Genomic DNA, 18,955 nt, shown 5'->3' on the forward strand with positions numbered 1-18,955 from the left:
AATGTTTCACAGTGTAAGGTCTTTGAATAATTACAACTTAAGATTGTACACATTGCAATGTCACAATTCCTAACCGATTGATCTGGAAATGGGTGTAGAATCTTATTTTATTTTCATTCATATTTCTGTGATATATTATGCGTGCAATTTGTGTGGTTTCTCCCCCCCCCCCCCCCATAATTCCTTATAAAATAGAAGAATAAGAAAAACTAAATGTTTGTTCATGGTTGTTTCATGAAGTACACAAAGACTCCTTAAGGTCACACAATGCAAATGTTCCAAATAGCAAACACATGTAGCGAGAGATATGCTGATAACATGAAAGTAAGTCATCTTAACAGTCGCAGTTTAATAATTGGCTTTGGCTTTATTTTAAACCTCTCTGTTCTGACAGCGATGGATTAAATAGGGATCCAAAATGTGGAAAAAGCACTGCTGCTTTATGGAGTCTTTGGGGCTTTGTTTTTGTCCCACTGCTAGGCTGGAGGGGTTGGGGTTAAACTTTCCCTTTACAGACAAGGCTCCTCCCCACCGTGCATAGCTCTGGGAGTCTGTTGGCGGTGCTGCTGTTGTGTGTTTGCTCCATTCCTCCTGCTGCCTCCGTCATGGCTGCACAGATGGCCCAGTGCGCAGTGCACCGGAGGAGCAGTCACTGGTTACTGCCCATATGCCCCGCTGCTGCCTCTGCGTGGGTCTGCTCCTCCCGGGGGGCCGGAGGCACCACCACCGCCTCTACCGGCTCCACTCCGGCTTCACTCTCCGGCTCCCGGCCCAAGCTCCGGACCCTGGAGGACCTCCCACGCGTCACCCCCTGGAGGATGTTGTATAACTTGGTGTTTCGGGGCTACCTCAACCGAATGCATGAGCTACAGGTATACCGTATGTTAACCTATTCTGACCTGAGATCAGATTCTAAAAAATGTCTTTTTGAAAATGACAGTTTTCTGAAAAAAAGCTATGTTTCTATGTCAGTCGTTCTTCGATTTTTCAAAAAATAGCAGATCTACAAGCTCGTAGCGCGCCACTCGGTGGCGCGCTATGAGCTTGTAGATCTGCTATTTTTCAATAGCTAAAGCATAACATGATGCTGACACCAAAATGGGTTCCCGTTCAGAATGGGTTAACTTGGGGTTGCATTTATTTGTGTACCTCAAATAAATTATTATTATTGTTATTAGGCTACTTTATTATTATTATTATTAATGGAGAAGAAATGATACAGAAGACAAGATGTAACAAACTGTACCAAAAGGCAACTAAGACATTGATAATAATAATGGGTGCCTGGTGGCTCAGCCAGTGCATGGACTACAGTACTTACCGTACAGTGTACTGTACATGGTCCTTGTGAGTGGCAAGGACCCAAGTTTGAACCCGACTCCGGTCATGTCTTGCATGTTTTCCATCTCTGACGCGTCTCTCTTCTGCACTTTAATTAAAAGCACTACATGGCTGTTTCTGCAATATAGACAAGTTACAATTATGTGTCTGTAAGTAAGAGGGTTATGTGTAACTTGTAGTACTGTGTGTGTGTGTGTGTGCATGTAATTCAATCTGTGTGCTTTGTATGAGTCCTGAGTGCAGGTGGATTGTGTATTACATAATGGAATTGGGGTTGTGCTGCTGCCTGCTGGGGCCCCATGAGTAGCAAGCAAAGGCCGGATTCTGTAGCTGCCTCCTCCCTACACGGTATGGTGGAGCAGGAGGGGCCATCTAGAGCAGCTCTCCGACCAGCCAGTGTCCCCAGAAGGTCCCACGGCCTCTACCTTTTGTAGTTGTTTTGTTTTTCCTGAGTGGATGATAAATTCCACCCATAGACAGCTCACCCAGCTCAGGTCATGTCTTTAACCCATTTAGGCCTGAGCTCGTAGCGCGCCACTCGGTGGCGCGCTATGAGCTTGTAGATCTGCTATTTTTCAATAGTTAAAACACCAAAAGGGGTTCCCGTACAGAATGGGTTAAATGGAAATGGAAACAAAGTAATTACCTTTTTTGTTTTGTTTTATTGATTAATCTAATAGCCACAGTGTGCTGTATGATCCCTGGATGATATTGGGTTCCACACTAAATCAAGATTTCCTCTTGCGTTATTCAAAATCGGGTATGTTTTTTTGTACTGTGCTTTAGAAATCCCTGGTTTTATCCGTTTAATCAAGAGATATTCAACAATATTTCATTGCTGTGCTATTGTAAGATGAAGGGTGTCCCTTTTTAGAGAAGGGGGGTGTCCCATTTAGAGGAACGGCAACCATGAATAAATGGAAAGGACCGGTTTGGCCGGGCTTGGATTACCATTGTTGCTACAGCAACACCCCTGATGACAACCAGGCCCAGCTGACCCACAGGAAAGGAGTGTTGTTGTTCAAATCTAAACGGCTCTGGCGCAGGAAATAAATACTTAACACTCACATTAGCACTCACAATAACACATTGCTAATGACAAGCACTTTATCAGGGCAAATGCTAGCCTGGGATTGTAATGCTTGTTTTATCCTTAGTTGCACGCCGGTGTCACGTGTCACAAATAGCAGATCTACGAGCTCACACCATGTCACATACATTGCTATATGTGATCTTGTAGATCCGAGTAAAATGCAGGCTTGTAGGGCCACTGGACTGGCTGCTAATATCCATAATTGCCAAGTTTCTCCGTGGGCCCATCTGTCTCACACTGTCCTCAACACCCACAGGTATACGAGAAGCAGATCTATGGGCCGATATACAGAGGTGGACTTAAATCAATTCAGCTGTGCAGCGCAGAGCTAGTGGAGGAAGTCCTGAGGAAGGAGGGCAAGTTCCCCAGCCGAGGAGACATGTCTCTGTGGACGGAGTACCGTGATATGAATGGACTCGGCTATGGACCCTTCACAGAGTAAGAACTTCACACATCTTTTTTGATTGATTGAAATATTTATTAACAGTTTGTAGAATTTACAGTACATTTTAAGCACAAACTCAATACAAAGACTGTCAACTGTGAGTGGACGACCCAATTAAGCATTACACTTGTTTACAACAGGGTCCACATTGTTCAATTCATCAAAACATTTAAAGACATACAAACATTTAGAGACATACAAATAGACATTTCTATGTAGCTAAATTCATCATATGGGAAGCAAAAAAGGGAAAAGATACAATATACAGTGAGGGAAAATGGGGTGGGGGGGGTGGGGTGAGGAGCTAGCATTCTGTTTCTTTGATATGAATGGACTCGGCTATGGACCCTTCACAGAGTAAGAACTTCACACATCTGAGGAGCTAGTATTCTGTTTCTTTGATATGAATGGACTCGGCTATGGACCCTTCACAGAGTAAGAACTTCACACATCTGAGGAGCTAGTATTCTGTTTCTTTGATATGAATGGACTCGGCTATGGACCCTTCACAGAGTAAGAACTTCACACATCTGAGGAGCTAGTATTCTGTTTCTTTGCAAACTACTAAAAACCTGGGCAGAATATGAGCAGTTGAGGATGACTGCGATTGGCTCCGAGGTCCTGCTACTGTACGTTTCCAATACTTGTGCAGGGCTACAACTACTAGCGATTATTTTCCCAGTGACAATTCGATTTCTGTCGATTACTTTTCCAAATAACCGAGAAGCGTGTTTTCTTTGATAATTTGTTTTGTTTGTTTTATTTTTTTTGGCTATTTTAAAATTAACTTTCACGCCCAAAATCGTCTAAAACAATCAATTCTCAATAATTGTGTATAATCAGTTAGTTCAATTAACTGCTGCACCTCTAATTCTGTGCTACTGTATCCTCAGTAGCTTTCGAGGGCAAAGTCCAGTCATGTGAGCCAATGGTTAATGTAGAGTTAAAGGTGTTTGCTGGGAACTTTGTGAGACTGGACAGGTGCAGTCTCACAGCGTGACAGTCTACCCCCCCCCCCCCCCCTCCCTTTTTACGGGGGGGGGGGGGTAGGCTCAGTCAGTGTCCCTTTTAACACAGCACTGGGTTGCGCTGGGGGGCTGGGGGGCTGGGGGCGTGTTCTCTCCTCCGCGTCATCTGTGCCCATACCCGAATCGGGGTTGGCGAAAGGTCCTTTCTGTGTGGAGTTTTCATGTTCTCCCCGTGTATCCTAGGGTAGGTACTAAATGGAAATAAAAAGTAAGGATCCATATTTAATAATACTAATAAGAAAGGACTGTATAATAACTTCGATAACAGAGCAAGAAACTCCGGAACTGTAGAAATACTTTTGTGAGACAAGCAGAGCTAGAAGGATTTTCCATTAGATATATTACCCATTATACCGGGAGAAGATGGTAGGTCAATTCAAGGTAGGCATTCAAAATCATCTCTCACCCTGTCCAGAATAGCATATTGTAATCAATACACAGACAAACGTGTCAAACAACAAGGTCAAAAAACATGTTTGTTCACAGAGGGGCAGATAATGTAAGACGTCACTGAATGATAGATACAGGAGATATATCACGGGGCAGATACAGCTATGATATGAACATCAGGCCAGGCACATGAAAAATACATGGGCATAGGGTGACAGGGCACATGTAAATTCATTCACAAAAAAAAGTGCCCTTCTGGGCACAGGTCTCCACCAGGTTATCCACAGATCCGTGCAGTTAGAGGTAAAAACACTTTTCGGCCAGTTATAGCGCCACCTTGAGGCTGAGTTGAAATTGTTCATGTGGCATTTCGTCCTCGGCCTAGTGGGAATGTGGGTGCACAATTTCAGGGAAATCACGCGATGTGTTCATGATTTGCAGCATTTTGTTTGAAACTGAGCACTCCTGTGAACTTTGGAAGCCAATCTTAACCAATCAGGATGGAGTCTGATAAATCTGAAAGACCCGTTTCGTTGAATGGCTCTAGAGAGACTGTGTACCAATTTGCGTGATGTTTGGACAAAATCTGTAGGTGTACTGTGCAAAAACTTGTTTTGCACAAAGCGGCCTCCTGGTGGCGCTATAACAGGCCGTTCTGGAAAGTTTGGGGCAGAGGTTCATGGTTGGCATCCAGGGAGTGTGTGTGCAAAATATGGCATCGAAAAACTTGTTTTGCACAAAGCGGCCTCCTGGTGGCGCTATAACAGGCCGTTCTGGAAAGTTTGGGGCAGAGGTTCATGGTTGGCATCCAGGGAGTGTGTGTGCAAAATATGGCATCGACCGGGTTAACGGTGGCCGAGATTAGCTGTTCACGGACACACGGACGGACACACGGACGGACGGAGTGCAAAACATAATCTCCCCACATGCCTTCGGCCTGGTGGAGACAATAACAGATCTACAAATGAGTCCCGAAATACCTATCAGGTACCCTCACAAACAAATGGTGAGAAAAAGTAGAAAGATAATTGACACTGGGTGAAAAAATGGGTTACAAAATCGTGGGATAAAACTTTAGTTTAAAAAAAAAAAAAAAGAATAACAAATGAGTACAAAATTACAAATATTAAATAAGGACGGAGTGTGAGATCAGCCGGAGAATCGGAGCAGCGGGAGCGCTATTGCAGTCGCTGTACCGGACTGTTATGATGAAAAGAGAGTTGAGCCAGAAGGCAAACTTTTGGATATGCCGAGCAGCAAACCTTCGTTCCTACTCTCACCTATAATGGTCATGAAGTATGGGTCAATGAAGAATAAGATTGCGGATATACTCAGCCGAGACGACATTTCTCACAACGCTGGCTGGCCTCCCTCTAAGATAGGGTGAGAAGTTCAGTCATCCATGACTGTGAGAGACTCTTCTTAAAGGGACACTTCACCCTTTTTGCAAAAAAAATATATGTTAATGACGTTTAGAAGCTTTAGATCCCTTTCCTGGGGGTATTTATGTGTGTAATATGTGGTTTTAGTTATTTTAGATTGTAGCAGTGAGCCTGTTGTCTCTGATGTCATGGACACTGGTCTCACTACCTTCCTGTACTACAATTCCCATAATTCTTTGGTGCACTGCTCCTCCTTGTGGATAGGGGAGAGCTGTCTTACTGAGACAACATGTAGTCCAGGAAGGAAGTGAGCCCAGTGTCCATGACATCAGAGACAACAGGCTCACTGCTACAATCTAAAATATCTAAAACCACATATTACACACATAAAGATCTCCAGGAAAGTGTTCTAAAGCTTCTAAACGTCATTAACATATATTTTTTTGCAAAAAGGGTGAAGTGTCCCTTTAAGTAGAGCCACTGCTCCTTTACTTGAAATGGAGCCAGCTATGGTGGTTCGGGCATCTGGTACAGTTACCTCCTGAGTCCTGACTTTTGAGCGTCTCCCTAGAGAGGTCCTCAGTCAGTGCAGGTCTCACTGGGAGGCAGACCAAGAACCAGACAGGGGGGATTATATCTCCCCACTGGCCTTGGAACGCCTCGGCATCCCCCAGGTTGACGTGTCTAATGTTGCCCGGGAAAGGGAAATAAAAGTCTGGAGCTCTCTGCTTGAACTGTTGCCCCCGCGACCCGACCCGGATGAGCAGTTGAAGATGTATGGATGGGTAATAAAGACAGAGTTCCGCAAAATAAAATACATAATGTATCAGCAAATTGCAAATATGCATATAGGGAATGCCAGTGTATCTATTCTACACATACCGGTATACAAAGTGATAGTGCCACTGTTGGGAGCATGCATGACGATGGACACCTTGACTGTGGAAACTGTCTCTTTGTTTGGCATATGATACTGCGGTGTCGTCTGTCTACCTGATAGCAGCGTGCCGTGAACACGTTTAGTTGTCCCTGGGGTGGTGGCGAGGTGTCTCTGATGTTACACTTAGACGTGGATCATAGACTGTAAAAAATATGGACAAAGCGTTCCCCGGGTCTAACATGAACGTAAAATGAAGCCTGTAATAATATGCTAATTCCTGATGTAAGTCGCCATCTTTCTAGATCCGTTTGGTACCAGCTGGCCATTGGCTGGCTCCGTTTTGGACCAGCTGGTCATTGGCTGCCCAGACAACGAGGCGGGACTTCCCCCCTTCTTCTCCGTTGGTTTTTATTTTGACTCGAGTGGGAGGAGAAGACTCTTGAGTGGGAGGGGAATCCCGATCATAGACTGTAACGGTAGCCACGCCCCTCAGAACATACGCGACTTTATGGTCATTTTTTTAATTAATGGGACCATAATTTTCCAAAAAGAATATTATGACATTAGAAATTAGACTTTAAACTAGTGACTGGAAGAAGAAAGTATTCATGACCATGTTTATTAAGGTAATACAGTCTAGGTGAAGTTGGGCCAAAATACATGGGCCTCTATGGAGCTATGGGGCTTTTTGGGTCCAGTCCAGCGCCACAACAGGCCATTATATGAACTACCGATTTCAAATGAGGCTTCACGAAATATCTGGCTGACTGCCCCCCTGACGTGGATATACTTCTGTGTTCTGAGCCAAGACCCACCCCACCCCACACTGTCTGACAAATGAGAACACCAGCCGTACGTAATATACATTTTTCTTCCGTGTGGGAGGTCCTTCTTGGCAGTATTTTGAAATGGCATTTCCATTGTATTTGTAATTAAATAGGCTATGCTGCAGTGAGGCCAAAGAGGAAAAAAGTGTTTCAACTGGTCAGCCAAATGAGATATCAGGCAAATTATGTTCTTGGGGTAATTGTTTATCCCCCAAAATCACGAATTTGACCTTTGGGAAACAAATTATCACCTGGCACTTACCGTTGCTCTCACGTCCAACCTTGAAAAGGCTGCATCGGATACGCGTACTGAAACGGAAGCATATGAGACTCCTCAAACATTTCATATGCTTCCGTTAAGTCAATGTTTTATACACACTTGTATGCATTATGAATGAAAATTGAAAACCTTAAGTTAACCTTAAGTAATTGTGATTTATTTTTCTAACCTTCCTGTGCGGTTCCAGGGAGGGTGAGAAGTGGTACAACCTGAGAACGATGCTCAACAAGCGCATGCTGCATCCCAAAGACTCGCTGCAGTACGGAGAGGTGATTAACGAGGTGGTCACCGATCTGATCAAGAGGATCTGCCATCTGCGCCGGGAGAGCCCCACCGGAGACCTGGTGACCAACCTGTCCAATGAGCTCTACCGATTCTCCCTGGAGGGTAGGTGGGAAAACCTCCCAACTCAGCAGTGGTGGAAAGTAACTAAGAACATTTACTCATTTAAGCCATTTAAGTCTGACCTGAGATCAGATTCATCCGCCGGACACACACTGGTCTGATGAACCCGTTCTGACCTGAGATCAGATTCTAAAAAATGTCAAGTCGTTCTTCGATTTTAAAAGAAATAGCAGACCTACAAGCTCGTATCGCGCCACTCGGTGGCGCGATATGAGCTTGTAGATCTGCTATTTTTAAATAGCTAAAGCACGACATGATGCTAACACCAAAATGGGTGCCCGGTCAGAATGGGTTAAGCCATTCTGACCTGAGATCAGATTCATACGGAGGTTTCCACTGGACACACACACTGGTCTGATTAACCCATTCTGACCTGAGATCAGATTCATACGGAGGTTTCCACTGGACACACACTGGTCTGATTAAGTACAATTGTGAGGTATTTGTGCTGTACTTGAGCATTTCCAATTTCTAGTGTTAACTTCTATTCCACTACATTTCAGAGGCAAATATTGTACTTTTACTCCACTACATGTATTTGAAAACTTTAGTCACTAGTTGCTTTTTTAGATTTGGAATATTATTAGAAAGCATACATTACCCACTTCAGCCCTCTATACATTTTGACCATCTGAAAATAGCCAATCTACAAGCTCACAATGTGTCGCGAATCGCGATGCAACGCATTGTGAAAATAAGTGACAGTCGCAGCCCTATGTAAAGATGTTTGCCTCTTTCCCTCAGGTATCTCTTCCATCCTGTTTGAGTCACGACTCGGCTGTCTGGAGCAGGAGATCCCTGCAGGTACACAGTGTTGATTTCGTCGACTAAAACTGACAAAAAAGAATTCACTGATGAACACTAAATAAAAACTAAGCCGTAATGACTAAAACTAAGACTATTATATTGTCGATTTCATCAACAAAAACAAAAACTAGATTAAAATGTCAGGTAGGGACTAGTATAGTGGAGAAGTGATCCAGTAGAACTAAAAGACAAGTCATTTTATGTTTGGTTGTGCTTGGGTATTGCACTCTGAATATAGCAGATCTACAAGCCCATAATGCATCACACTGCAATGTTTTGCAGTGTGCGCCCCTCAAAAATCACACCTGTGTGAAGTGAGGGGCGCTCTTATCATCACACGTCATCATACATCATCTCATTCTGGCCAATCACAATTTGCGTCTTCACTTTGTATTCAATGTTTGTGTTTACACATGTTTGTGTTTACACAAACCCTCAAACTGTCTATGGGAATTAACTTTGTATTCAATGTTTGTGTTTACACAAACCCTCAAAGCCGCACATAGGAGGAGCCAGCGCCCCTCAAAAATGTCAGATTACTAAAATACGACTAAAACTATATGAAATTCTATTCAAAAGGCTGTGACTAAAACTAAATGATAATTTGCTGTCAAAATTAACCCTTCAGGTACACAGGACTTCATTGACTCCATAGCTCAGATGTTCATCAACTCCACGGCTGTCATGGTGTCGCCCAAGTGGACGCGCAGCCTCCTTCCTTTCTGGGGGCGCTACCTCGCCGCCTGGGAGGGCATCTTCAAATTTGGTACGTTTCCAATTAGAATAAATTACATACTTTTCTTTCTTTTTTCTTTCTCTTTTTTTTTTAAAGTTTGTGTGTGTGTTTTAAACTCATTTTGGATTTGGCACTACTTTACCCCATTCTGACCTGAGATCAGATTCTATAAACGTCTTCTACATCCTGACAGTTTTCTGAAAAAGCTATGTTTCTATGTCAGTCGTTCTTCGATTTTTCAAAAATAGCAGACCTACAAGCTCGTATCGCGCCACTCGGTGGCGCGATATGAGCTTGTAGATCTGCTATTTTTAAATAGCTAAAGCATAACGTGATGCTAACACCAAAATGGGTTCCCGTTCAGAATGGGTTAAGTATGTACTGTAGCACCTCTCAAAGCACGGTGCTTCACGGTAACAAACTGTGGATAGATGAAATAACGTGACACTCCCTTTCTGGACCTCTTGTATAGCGGGGCATTTGGTTGATAAGAAGATAGAGGCCATTGAGCAGCGAGTGATGATGAAGCAGGAAGTGGAGGGGGAATACCTCACGTACCTGCTGTCAAACACACATCTGAGCCACAAAGAGGTGCACAGCAGTGTCACTGAGCTGCTGTTAGCTGGCGTGGACACGGTGAGTGAATTATTCTTTAGTTAGGTCAAACTAGAGCAGGGGTGGGCAACTGGCGGCCCGGGGGCCACATGCGGCCCCAACCTTCACTTAATGTGGCCCTCAGGTTAATGTCAGAATACTGATGTAATATTGGTTCCAGCTGTTTACAATTCCACGACATGCAAACATGACCCGCTTTATTTAATTCAGTCTAAATTTGTAGCTCAATGCTCAACACACGTATAATTAAAGGCATTTGAAATTACATAAAAATGAAATTTTTCAGGATTCCATTTCGAATAAAGCAAAAATAGCCGATCTACAAGCTCAAAGCGTGTCGCAGCGCGACGCGTTTTGAGCTTGTAGATCGGCTATTTTTGCTACGACAGTAATATATGGCCCTAGGGAGTGAGTGTGGAAATATAGTGGCCCTCTCCATCGTCAAAGTTGCCCACCCCTGAACTAGAGAGTTTTCATTAATCTGAATCCATCGCAAGCATTCATTTAGCATGAAAAAAAACACTCCTTCGGCTAAAAATGGCCATAGCCAACTTTACAAATGTGATGAGGTCTGCACATTTGTGGCTATGACCGAATTTAGCCAAAGGAGTGTTTTTCGTGCATAATGCTTGCAATGGATTCAGAATCATGAAAACCCCCTAGTTTGTCACATGCTACTTAAAGCATAATGACATTTAGGAAATTTTGCCTTATATATTAATGGTACCCCAACTTTAAGCACCTGTCACAAAGTTTCCCAAGGGAGTTGGCTTGAAACAAATTGTTATGTGATAGTAGACACCTTTATGAACACATCTGTGGGAAAAAAAGCTAGTGGTAAGCTTTTTTCCCCAGATTTGCCACAACCTTTGTAATAATATTCAAAATCTACATCCACTGCATGCATCTGTTTATTCCATGGCCTTGCCTTTATTGTCATTCGCTGCAGACATCCAACACCATGATGTGGACATTGTACCTGTTGTCCACATACCCTGAAGTACAGGCCACCCTTTATGAGGAAGTGTCCAAACATGTCCCAGGTGACCAGATCCCCTCTGCTCAGGACGTTACCCAAATGCCCTATCTAAAGGCTGTTATCAAGGAAGTACTGAGGTGAGAGCCAACTTGCTGTGACGGTGTCGCATGGCGAAAATAGCTGAGTGACAGACATGCTCACAGTGCGTTACTAACAAGTGGGATTGTAGACCTTCTATTTTCAGCACGCAACACAACACCGTCGTATGACAAAGTATAAATCAGGTTTGATTGAGTGAGTAGAAAATGTCTATTTGCTGTGGTTTGACCCCCAATATGGCTACTAAACATGTTTGCATTTGCAGTATTTGGGCTTCCCAGTGGTGGCTCAACAAGATCATTAATCAAACACATAATCGCAACAGTCTGGATTTTGTTCTGACTCAAGGACCGGTGATGGTTGTCTATCCTTACTTTCTTCTCACAGGCCTAGTTTAGTAAAGCAGAACTAATCGTTAAAATGAATGCACATGTATTGTCTTTCCATAGGAGGTCTTTGCATTACCTGTAAGTTCTTCACAGTGTATTAACCCTTCTGGGCATTTTTTGTCATTATATTCTGTATATGTACTGTACTGTATCTGTGCTGATAAACAAAGCCAATTTAAGTTAAGTTATAGTAACTCAGCTATCTAGGGATGCCACAAAGGGACCATTTGCCCAATCGAATAATCTACAGCCCCCCCCCCCCCCCCCCCCCCAATTTTGTAATATTATGCAGATGCCATGGTCACATAACCATTATATTATGTTGAGTGCATGCTTTGATGGTTAGAGTTTTATAATCAGTTTTGATGAGTAAACCTTTGTGGAGATCTTCTCAGTGCCATTCAGGATGGAAATGTAGGTCCAAAATGAAATCCATTTGGATTTGGGGAGAAGTAGTTTCATAAGGGGCTGGTATGAAGTACTTGATATAAAGAGAACATGTTCAGTTCACTAGTCTACACTCTACTCTACACCTGCCTTCATTTCATCTGATTGTCTGTCTGGCAGGCACTTAACAAGCGATCGTTAACTGTGTCTGTTAGACTCTAACAGACACAGTTAACTCCTCTCTCTAACAGTTAGAGAGAGGGGCAGAGAAGAGTGGCTTTGCTCAACTTGATTTATACTTATATTCTCCACTCTGATGAAGGTACATGTTCGATACATCATGCAGCCTTACTTATTAGCCAATATTTTGATTTTCGATTATGAAATATTAAAATCGATTTCGGAGACTGCAACTATTAATCGGAAAATCGATTATTCGGTGGCATCCCTACTATAAGGTAAACTTAACTCAAACTTTATTTATAAAGCACATTTACAACAACCGAGATCGTTCAAAGTGCTGTACAGTACATGGTCAATTACAAACAAACCGGAAATATAGAGTAAAGCAAGAAGAGTGGCCCGGCGGCTAGTGTAGCGGTCCGGGCACCTAGGCTTCTAAGCCAGCCTGATGGCATGTCGCGGGTTCGACTCCCGATCCTGACGACCATTGCCACGTGTCTCCCCCCATCTCTCACCATACTGTGTATCCAATAAAGGCCCAAATATATCTATATCTATATATAGAAACAAACTAGAGTTAACCCATTCTGACCTGAGATCAGATTCTAAAAATGTCTTCTACATCCTGACAGTTTTCCATTCTGACCTGAGATCAGATTCTAAAAATGTCTTCTACATCCTGACAGTTTTCATTCTGACCTGAGATCAGATTATAAAAAGGTCTTCTACATCCTGACAGTTTTCTGAAAAAGCCTATGTTTCTATGTCAGTCGTTCTTCGATTTTTCAAAAATAGCAGACCTACAAGCTCATAGCGCGCCACTCGGTGGCGCGCTATGAGCTTGTAGATCTGCTATTTTTCAATAGCTAAAGCATAACATGATGCTAACACCAAAATGGGTTCCCGTTCAGAATGGGTTAAAAGAAACTGCAAGCAAAACAGTGCACAACTGGAATACAGAAATAGGGCTAAAACCTGCATTTCAGTAATATACTTTACACAATACATACAGTAGAGGCAAGTGTTTACACATTGAAATTGAGCTGAATAGGCCCAGGCCGTAGCGTAACGGTCTGGGCACCGGACTGGTGATCCAGTCGCGGTGTGCCGCGGGTTCGACTCCCGGACCCGACACGGCCTTTACCGCATGTCATCCCCCCATCTCTCTCCCGTTTCCTGTCAGCCTACTTTCTATCCCTTAAAAAATCAATAAAGGCGTAAGCCGCAAAAAAATATCTTAAAAAAAAAAGAAAGAAATTGAGCTGAATGTCAGGTAGAAAAAAATCAACTGAACTGAATTAGATCAAACCAAACCATACCATAATATATACCACCATTGTCTTGCATTGCAGGATATACCCTGTGGTTCCTATGAATGGAAGAGTCATTGCAGAGAAAGATGTTGTCGTTGGTGGATATTATTTTCCAAAGAAGGTGGGTGTGATATGTAAAGGTAGCCACTGTAAACCTTTTCTTTTTTTGGAGTGGTGCCAACCGCTCCTGTTAGTGACTATGTGTGTGTATGTCCCTATGTCTGTCTGAGCACGAAACAGCTGCAATTCTGCTGGGTGACCTACAGTGGCACTGTTGAGCAGCATCTCAAACACACACACACACACACACACACACACACACACACACAAACTCTGCATTGCTCAGTTCACATGTTGGTGCGATTAAAATAATCAGACCAGTCTGAAGCGAGTGGTGCAACAGCACCCCCTATTGGTACTCTAAACATCGGGACATAGGTTAGGACATAGGGACATTGCTGTTCCTTGGAGTGGTTGCACCACTCAAAAAAATGTAAATACAAGTTATTTTAATCTACAGAAAATCTCTAATTGTAATGGCACTAACTGATTACTACTGCTAACACTAATTACTAATGTTAATAGGCCCTAATTATAGTATCCCTGGCCCTCTATAACTTATAAAAGTGTGATGCATTGTCATGCATCGTAGAATCGATTTGAATAGTTACCTGGTGAATCGTAATGGTATTGAATCGTGAGGGCATTGCCAATGCACACCTCTAATTGCAATTGTCCTGGCAAAGTGATTTAACTGATCTCAAATGCAAAGATGAAAAGAAATATTAGACCATCATATTTATTTATTCTGTCTTCTCCAGACTACCTTCACACTGGCTCACTATGCCATCAGCCACGACGAAACGGTATTCCCAGAGCCGTGGCGGTTCAGGCCTGAGAGGTGGCTGAGAGATGGTCGGCCCAGGCCAAACGGCTTCGCTTCAATCCCGTTCGGCTTCGGGGTCAGGGGTTGTGTTGGCCGGCGGATCGCAGAGCTGGAGTTGTATTTGGCCCTGTCTCGAGTGAGTGCCATTTGACACGTTCACCAATACACCCTACTGTATGTCAGTGGTTCTGAAACATTTACATTTCAAGGACCCCTATAACTCTGAGAGTGTACCAAGGTCCCATCTGTACACACTCGGTGTTACATATCTGTAAGGGTCCATTTAGAACACCCTCTAGGAACCCTGGTGTTTCATAGAGTGCACTTTGAGGTACACTGCACTACAGTATGTAATCACACCCTTACCATTAAACCTTATTTAAATGTTGGCGTATACGGTGTCTCATGCCAAAAATAACCTACAAACATAACATTATGTACATACATACGTACATCTGTTATTCATATAAAATAAATCCAGAAGTTCTCATATACATTGAAAGAATGTATTATTATCCAGAAATCCAGCAAAGGTGCCTCATAATTCCTTAAATTGCAGAGTGTGTCCGCTCTGTTTGGGTGACTGTGTATGGGTTCTGTAAATGGTCATCTATTCTAGCAACAACATTATAATCTTGTGTGGCAGGAGCTTTTTGCGACCACAGGTCGCATTTACTATGAAAATGAGGTTTTTCTCTGGGCAATATCAGTAGAGGGCGAAGTGGAGTAACTAAAAGTACATATTATACGTGTGGTGGGGGGCTCAGAGTGTGTCCACTAAGGAAAGTAGGCTTTCTAATTAGTAATTACACAACCCGTCTTTGTATTGGTGAGTAGGTAAAACGTTCTTTATATTCCCGCTACAGAAGAGAGGCTGGTCTGCATTTCATGCGAGAGCTAGACGCCATCGGTTCCATAGCCTTAATGCAGGGCAGAATTAGCATTCGGGCTATGGACCAGAGCTACTAAAACCCTTAGATGAACTGTTCTGACATTCCATATGTTGATCCTTCCCCATCCATCCTTCCTCTTTGATGTCTCCCTTTTGACTGATACCGGTCCATTATAGTCTAGATGGGCCTGACCCAAAGTTATTAGTGCAGCCACGCCCGGCAGCCGGTGAAAACTAGAGTTCTCAACAGGCCCGAAAATTAAGGCCCGGCCCTACCTGGGCCCTCGTCAAACCCAGTACACTCAAGACAGTGCCCCCGCTGCCACCCTTAGAGCTGACCTGTTCTGACATTCCATATGTTCATCTGACCTCATCAAACCCTGTGCACTCAAGACACGCTCCATATATGGCCAGTACAGAATTCATTCCATATGTTGATTTGACGCCCCATTCCAAAGCGGCAGCGCTTGCCAGCAGTCTGCTGTCACCCAGGCGGATGCGTGCACGCGACCTGGCCCTTTAGGGCGAGATGGCTTCTCCCCCTCAGGCGTCTTACTGTTAATCCATGTGTGTGAAAGTCTTGTATTGATCATAGCAGGAACTTAAAAATAAGGCAACATCCCTGGGGTAATTCTTTGGATAGAGATACAGTATACTTTGGAGCTAGATAGAAGCATCTGTCTTATAACACAATATAAACTATTTGTACTTAACCTCTGTTTCTTCCCTTACAGATAATCAAGCTATTTGAAATCAAGCCAGACCTCACAATGGGAGAGGTGAAATGCCACAATCGTATTGTTTTAGTAGCCGACAGACAAGTAAACTTTCACTTTCTGGACAGAAGAGTGAAAACTTCCATATGATATTGTTTTTTCTCATGATGGTTGATTCGATTGGGTGTATTTTGTATGAAGGAATATCCCATTTTTCTATGTTTTTATGCTAAAATCGCAGACAAATGCAAGACAAATGCTATGTAGGCCTATCTATTTTTATACTTTGAAATGAAAAGAAAATCAATACCTGAAATTCCAATATTTTTGGCTGGACTAAAATAATGAATGTTACTAACTCTGACACTGAGTCACTGACTAATGGAAGTTACAACATTGGTCAACTGGTTGGCCTACGAACAAACTAGACTATGGCGCATACGTTGGTCCGACTCCGACATGTAACAGTCCGCCACATGCGTGAGTCCGACACATGCATTTCAGGTTAACACACGTGTGGCTGGTTAAAACTCACCCATGGCTCCCGACATGCGTTGCTGGATGAAAGTCCCTATGAGGTTAGGTAAGGGTTTGGGGTAGGGTGTCAGACTAATGCCTGTCTGACTCTTATTACGTCGGAACAAACTAACCTTTTATCAGAATAACCCTGGCACATATTCATTTCGTTTCACAATCGCCAGAACATTTTTCATTTTTTCCCCCCGCGTGGCTAGAGATTCAGGGCTGGAGCCATGCTAATTATAGTCAGCATTTGTAGGCAAATCACAAACACACTTATTTCTTAGTCAATAGAACAAACTAATTATTAGTAAAATAACGTCATGGTTGATAAGATGACAGATATCATTGCTTACACAGTACACCAAGTTACACCGACAAATTAAATGTAATGTTACTAGTAGAGTGTCCAGTCCGTAAAAGTGTTTTGGATTTTATCATTCAAAACTTACTGTAGGCTAAGTTACCTACTATGCTTTAAAAAACACCATTCTTTTAAGTTATTAGGTGAATTGCCCAGGTGATTGCCTGGGCAATTCATCTTCAGACAAATTTCACAATATTGTGGTTTGACTTGGTAAAATTACCTTTTTAAGATCAAATATATACAGGTTTTAGAATTGTATATACAATATTTATATAAATGTCCTTCATTCATTGAAAGAAAAGTGATCAAATAGCCCTGCTTTTTGTGTCCAAACATATCATTGTGCTTTACAATATTATTCTCCACAACAATTATATTCCAATGTCTCATTTTCATGTTATCTCTTTGCTGGAAAAGTCATGCAGCACTAATAAAATCAGCAATGTGGTGCATTTGAAGACAACCCCTGTTTTTATTATTATTAAGCGCTGTGATGCTGGGTGTTTTGGTCCGGTCATGAATTTCAATATAGGGCCCCCTGTCTGCCCAGGTGAGACCCAGGATCCTTTGTAGGCAGAAGATATTGAAGGCCTCTGGACTGTTTATGTGCCTCTCGTAGGGCGTCCAGGCTTCCGAGCTGTAGAGCAGCGTCGAGAGGCAGACTGCCTTACACACAGCTGCTTTAGTGGAGATGGTGAAGTTCCTGTTCTGAAAGACCCTGGACCTTAGCCTTCCAAAGGCAGCAGAGGCCAGGACGATGCAATCCTATTATCTTGCGTTGTTAATAGCAGACTCCTCACTCAAAAAATGTGCACTTGCAGTTTGGGCAACTCGAAAGCCAAGGACTTCATTAACTGCTTTTTTTTATCAAGGGCCATAACAGTCGTCTAGTATTTATTGTGGGTACAGCCTGTCTCTATATCTTTGTGTATGATCTGGTAATTGTTAAAGGAAACTAAGGAAATAAGAGATAACATCACATGTACAAATGTTTTGAGCCTCCAGTCCAGAGGATGTGTTTTTATATGTTTCAGCTCCATTGCTTTGAAGCAGTGATATTACATGTTATATTATATGTTATATTATATGTTTTTATATGTTTCAGCCACATTGCTTTGAAGCAGTGATATTATATGTTATATTATATGTTATATTATATGTTTTTATATGTTTCAGCCACATTGCTTTGAAGCAGTGATATTACACCACGTGAGCAGAATGGACACTGGCTGTGGCTGCACTGGCTGATCATAGTCTGCTGAATGTTACAACATGTAAATTCATAGATACACAGACAGTATATATATATACTGATATACTGTACACATCTGGCATGTTTATTTCAATCCGATTACCTTATCATCCAGAAGAGGGCAGTGTGGTTCCATTAAAGAACAAAACACTTGAGCGTCCCATTGCTGCTCAAGACTCCCCTTGAACTACAGCAACTATACTGACCTCTGTTATATTGTTTCTGGTGGGCAGAAACCTCGACTTTTGGCAAGTAGACATACAAATTTGCACAACATTTTCCTTTTTTTTGGAAAGGTTGGTCCAGAGCCTTAGATATAGACATTAATAATGAATATATATAATGACTGTCTTAGGATTCAGAGCCATGTAATATTCTATTACATGGCTCTGAATACTAAAACAGTAATTGTAGGCTACTTGCAGCTTGCGTAAGCTCTCCCATTTATACTTTACCCACAGTGGGGCAGTATAGAGAGGGATGCAGTAAGCTCTAAACAGGTTAACCTTTACATCAATAGTATAGTGGTGACATTTCTGAACCAACATGTTGGCTTGTAGGCATACATAGAGCATTCTCCTCTGTCTAGACATATCCTCGTCATCCTCTAGGCCAGGGGTCTGCAACCCAAGATGTTGAAAGAGCCATTTTCGACCAAAAAGAAATTCAAAATCTGTCTGGAGCCGCAAAGAAAATTACTCATTATAATGCAGCTTGCCAAGCTTTATTATCTCCCGGGTTGCA

General features: G+C 42.6%; 1 protein-coding gene across 2 annotated transcripts; it reads left to right on the plus strand.

Moving 5' to 3' along the window:
- Positions 1-536: 536 nt before the first annotated feature.
- On the plus strand, positions 537-17,411 carry LOC310866671 (sterol 26-hydroxylase, mitochondrial-like). 2 transcript variants are annotated; one of them, XM_083776372.1, is made up of 10 exons: positions 543-872; positions 2,691-2,872; positions 7,854-8,053; positions 8,816-8,875; positions 9,507-9,644; positions 10,087-10,250; positions 11,179-11,345; positions 13,619-13,700; positions 14,401-14,601; positions 16,092-17,411. In XM_083776372.1, the coding sequence occupies exons 1-10, from the start codon at positions 606-608 to the stop codon at positions 16,221-16,223; spliced, it is 1,593 nt and encodes a 530-aa protein (XP_083632498.1). In that variant the 5' UTR covers positions 543-605; the 3' UTR covers positions 16,224-17,411. The 2 variants fall into 2 exon arrangements, 1 of the variants encoding a protein (XP_083632498.1); XR_014569941.1 differs by lacking the exon at positions 13,619-13,700 and having other exon boundaries at positions 537-872; positions 16,092-16,233.
- Positions 17,412-18,955: the final 1,544 nt, after the last annotated feature.

The sequence above is a fragment of the Protomyctophum parallelum genome (assembly GCF_964188405.1).
Source record: "Protomyctophum parallelum genome assembly, chromosome: 11".
Lineage (NCBI taxonomy): Eukaryota > Metazoa > Chordata > Actinopteri > Myctophiformes > Myctophidae > Protomyctophum > Protomyctophum parallelum.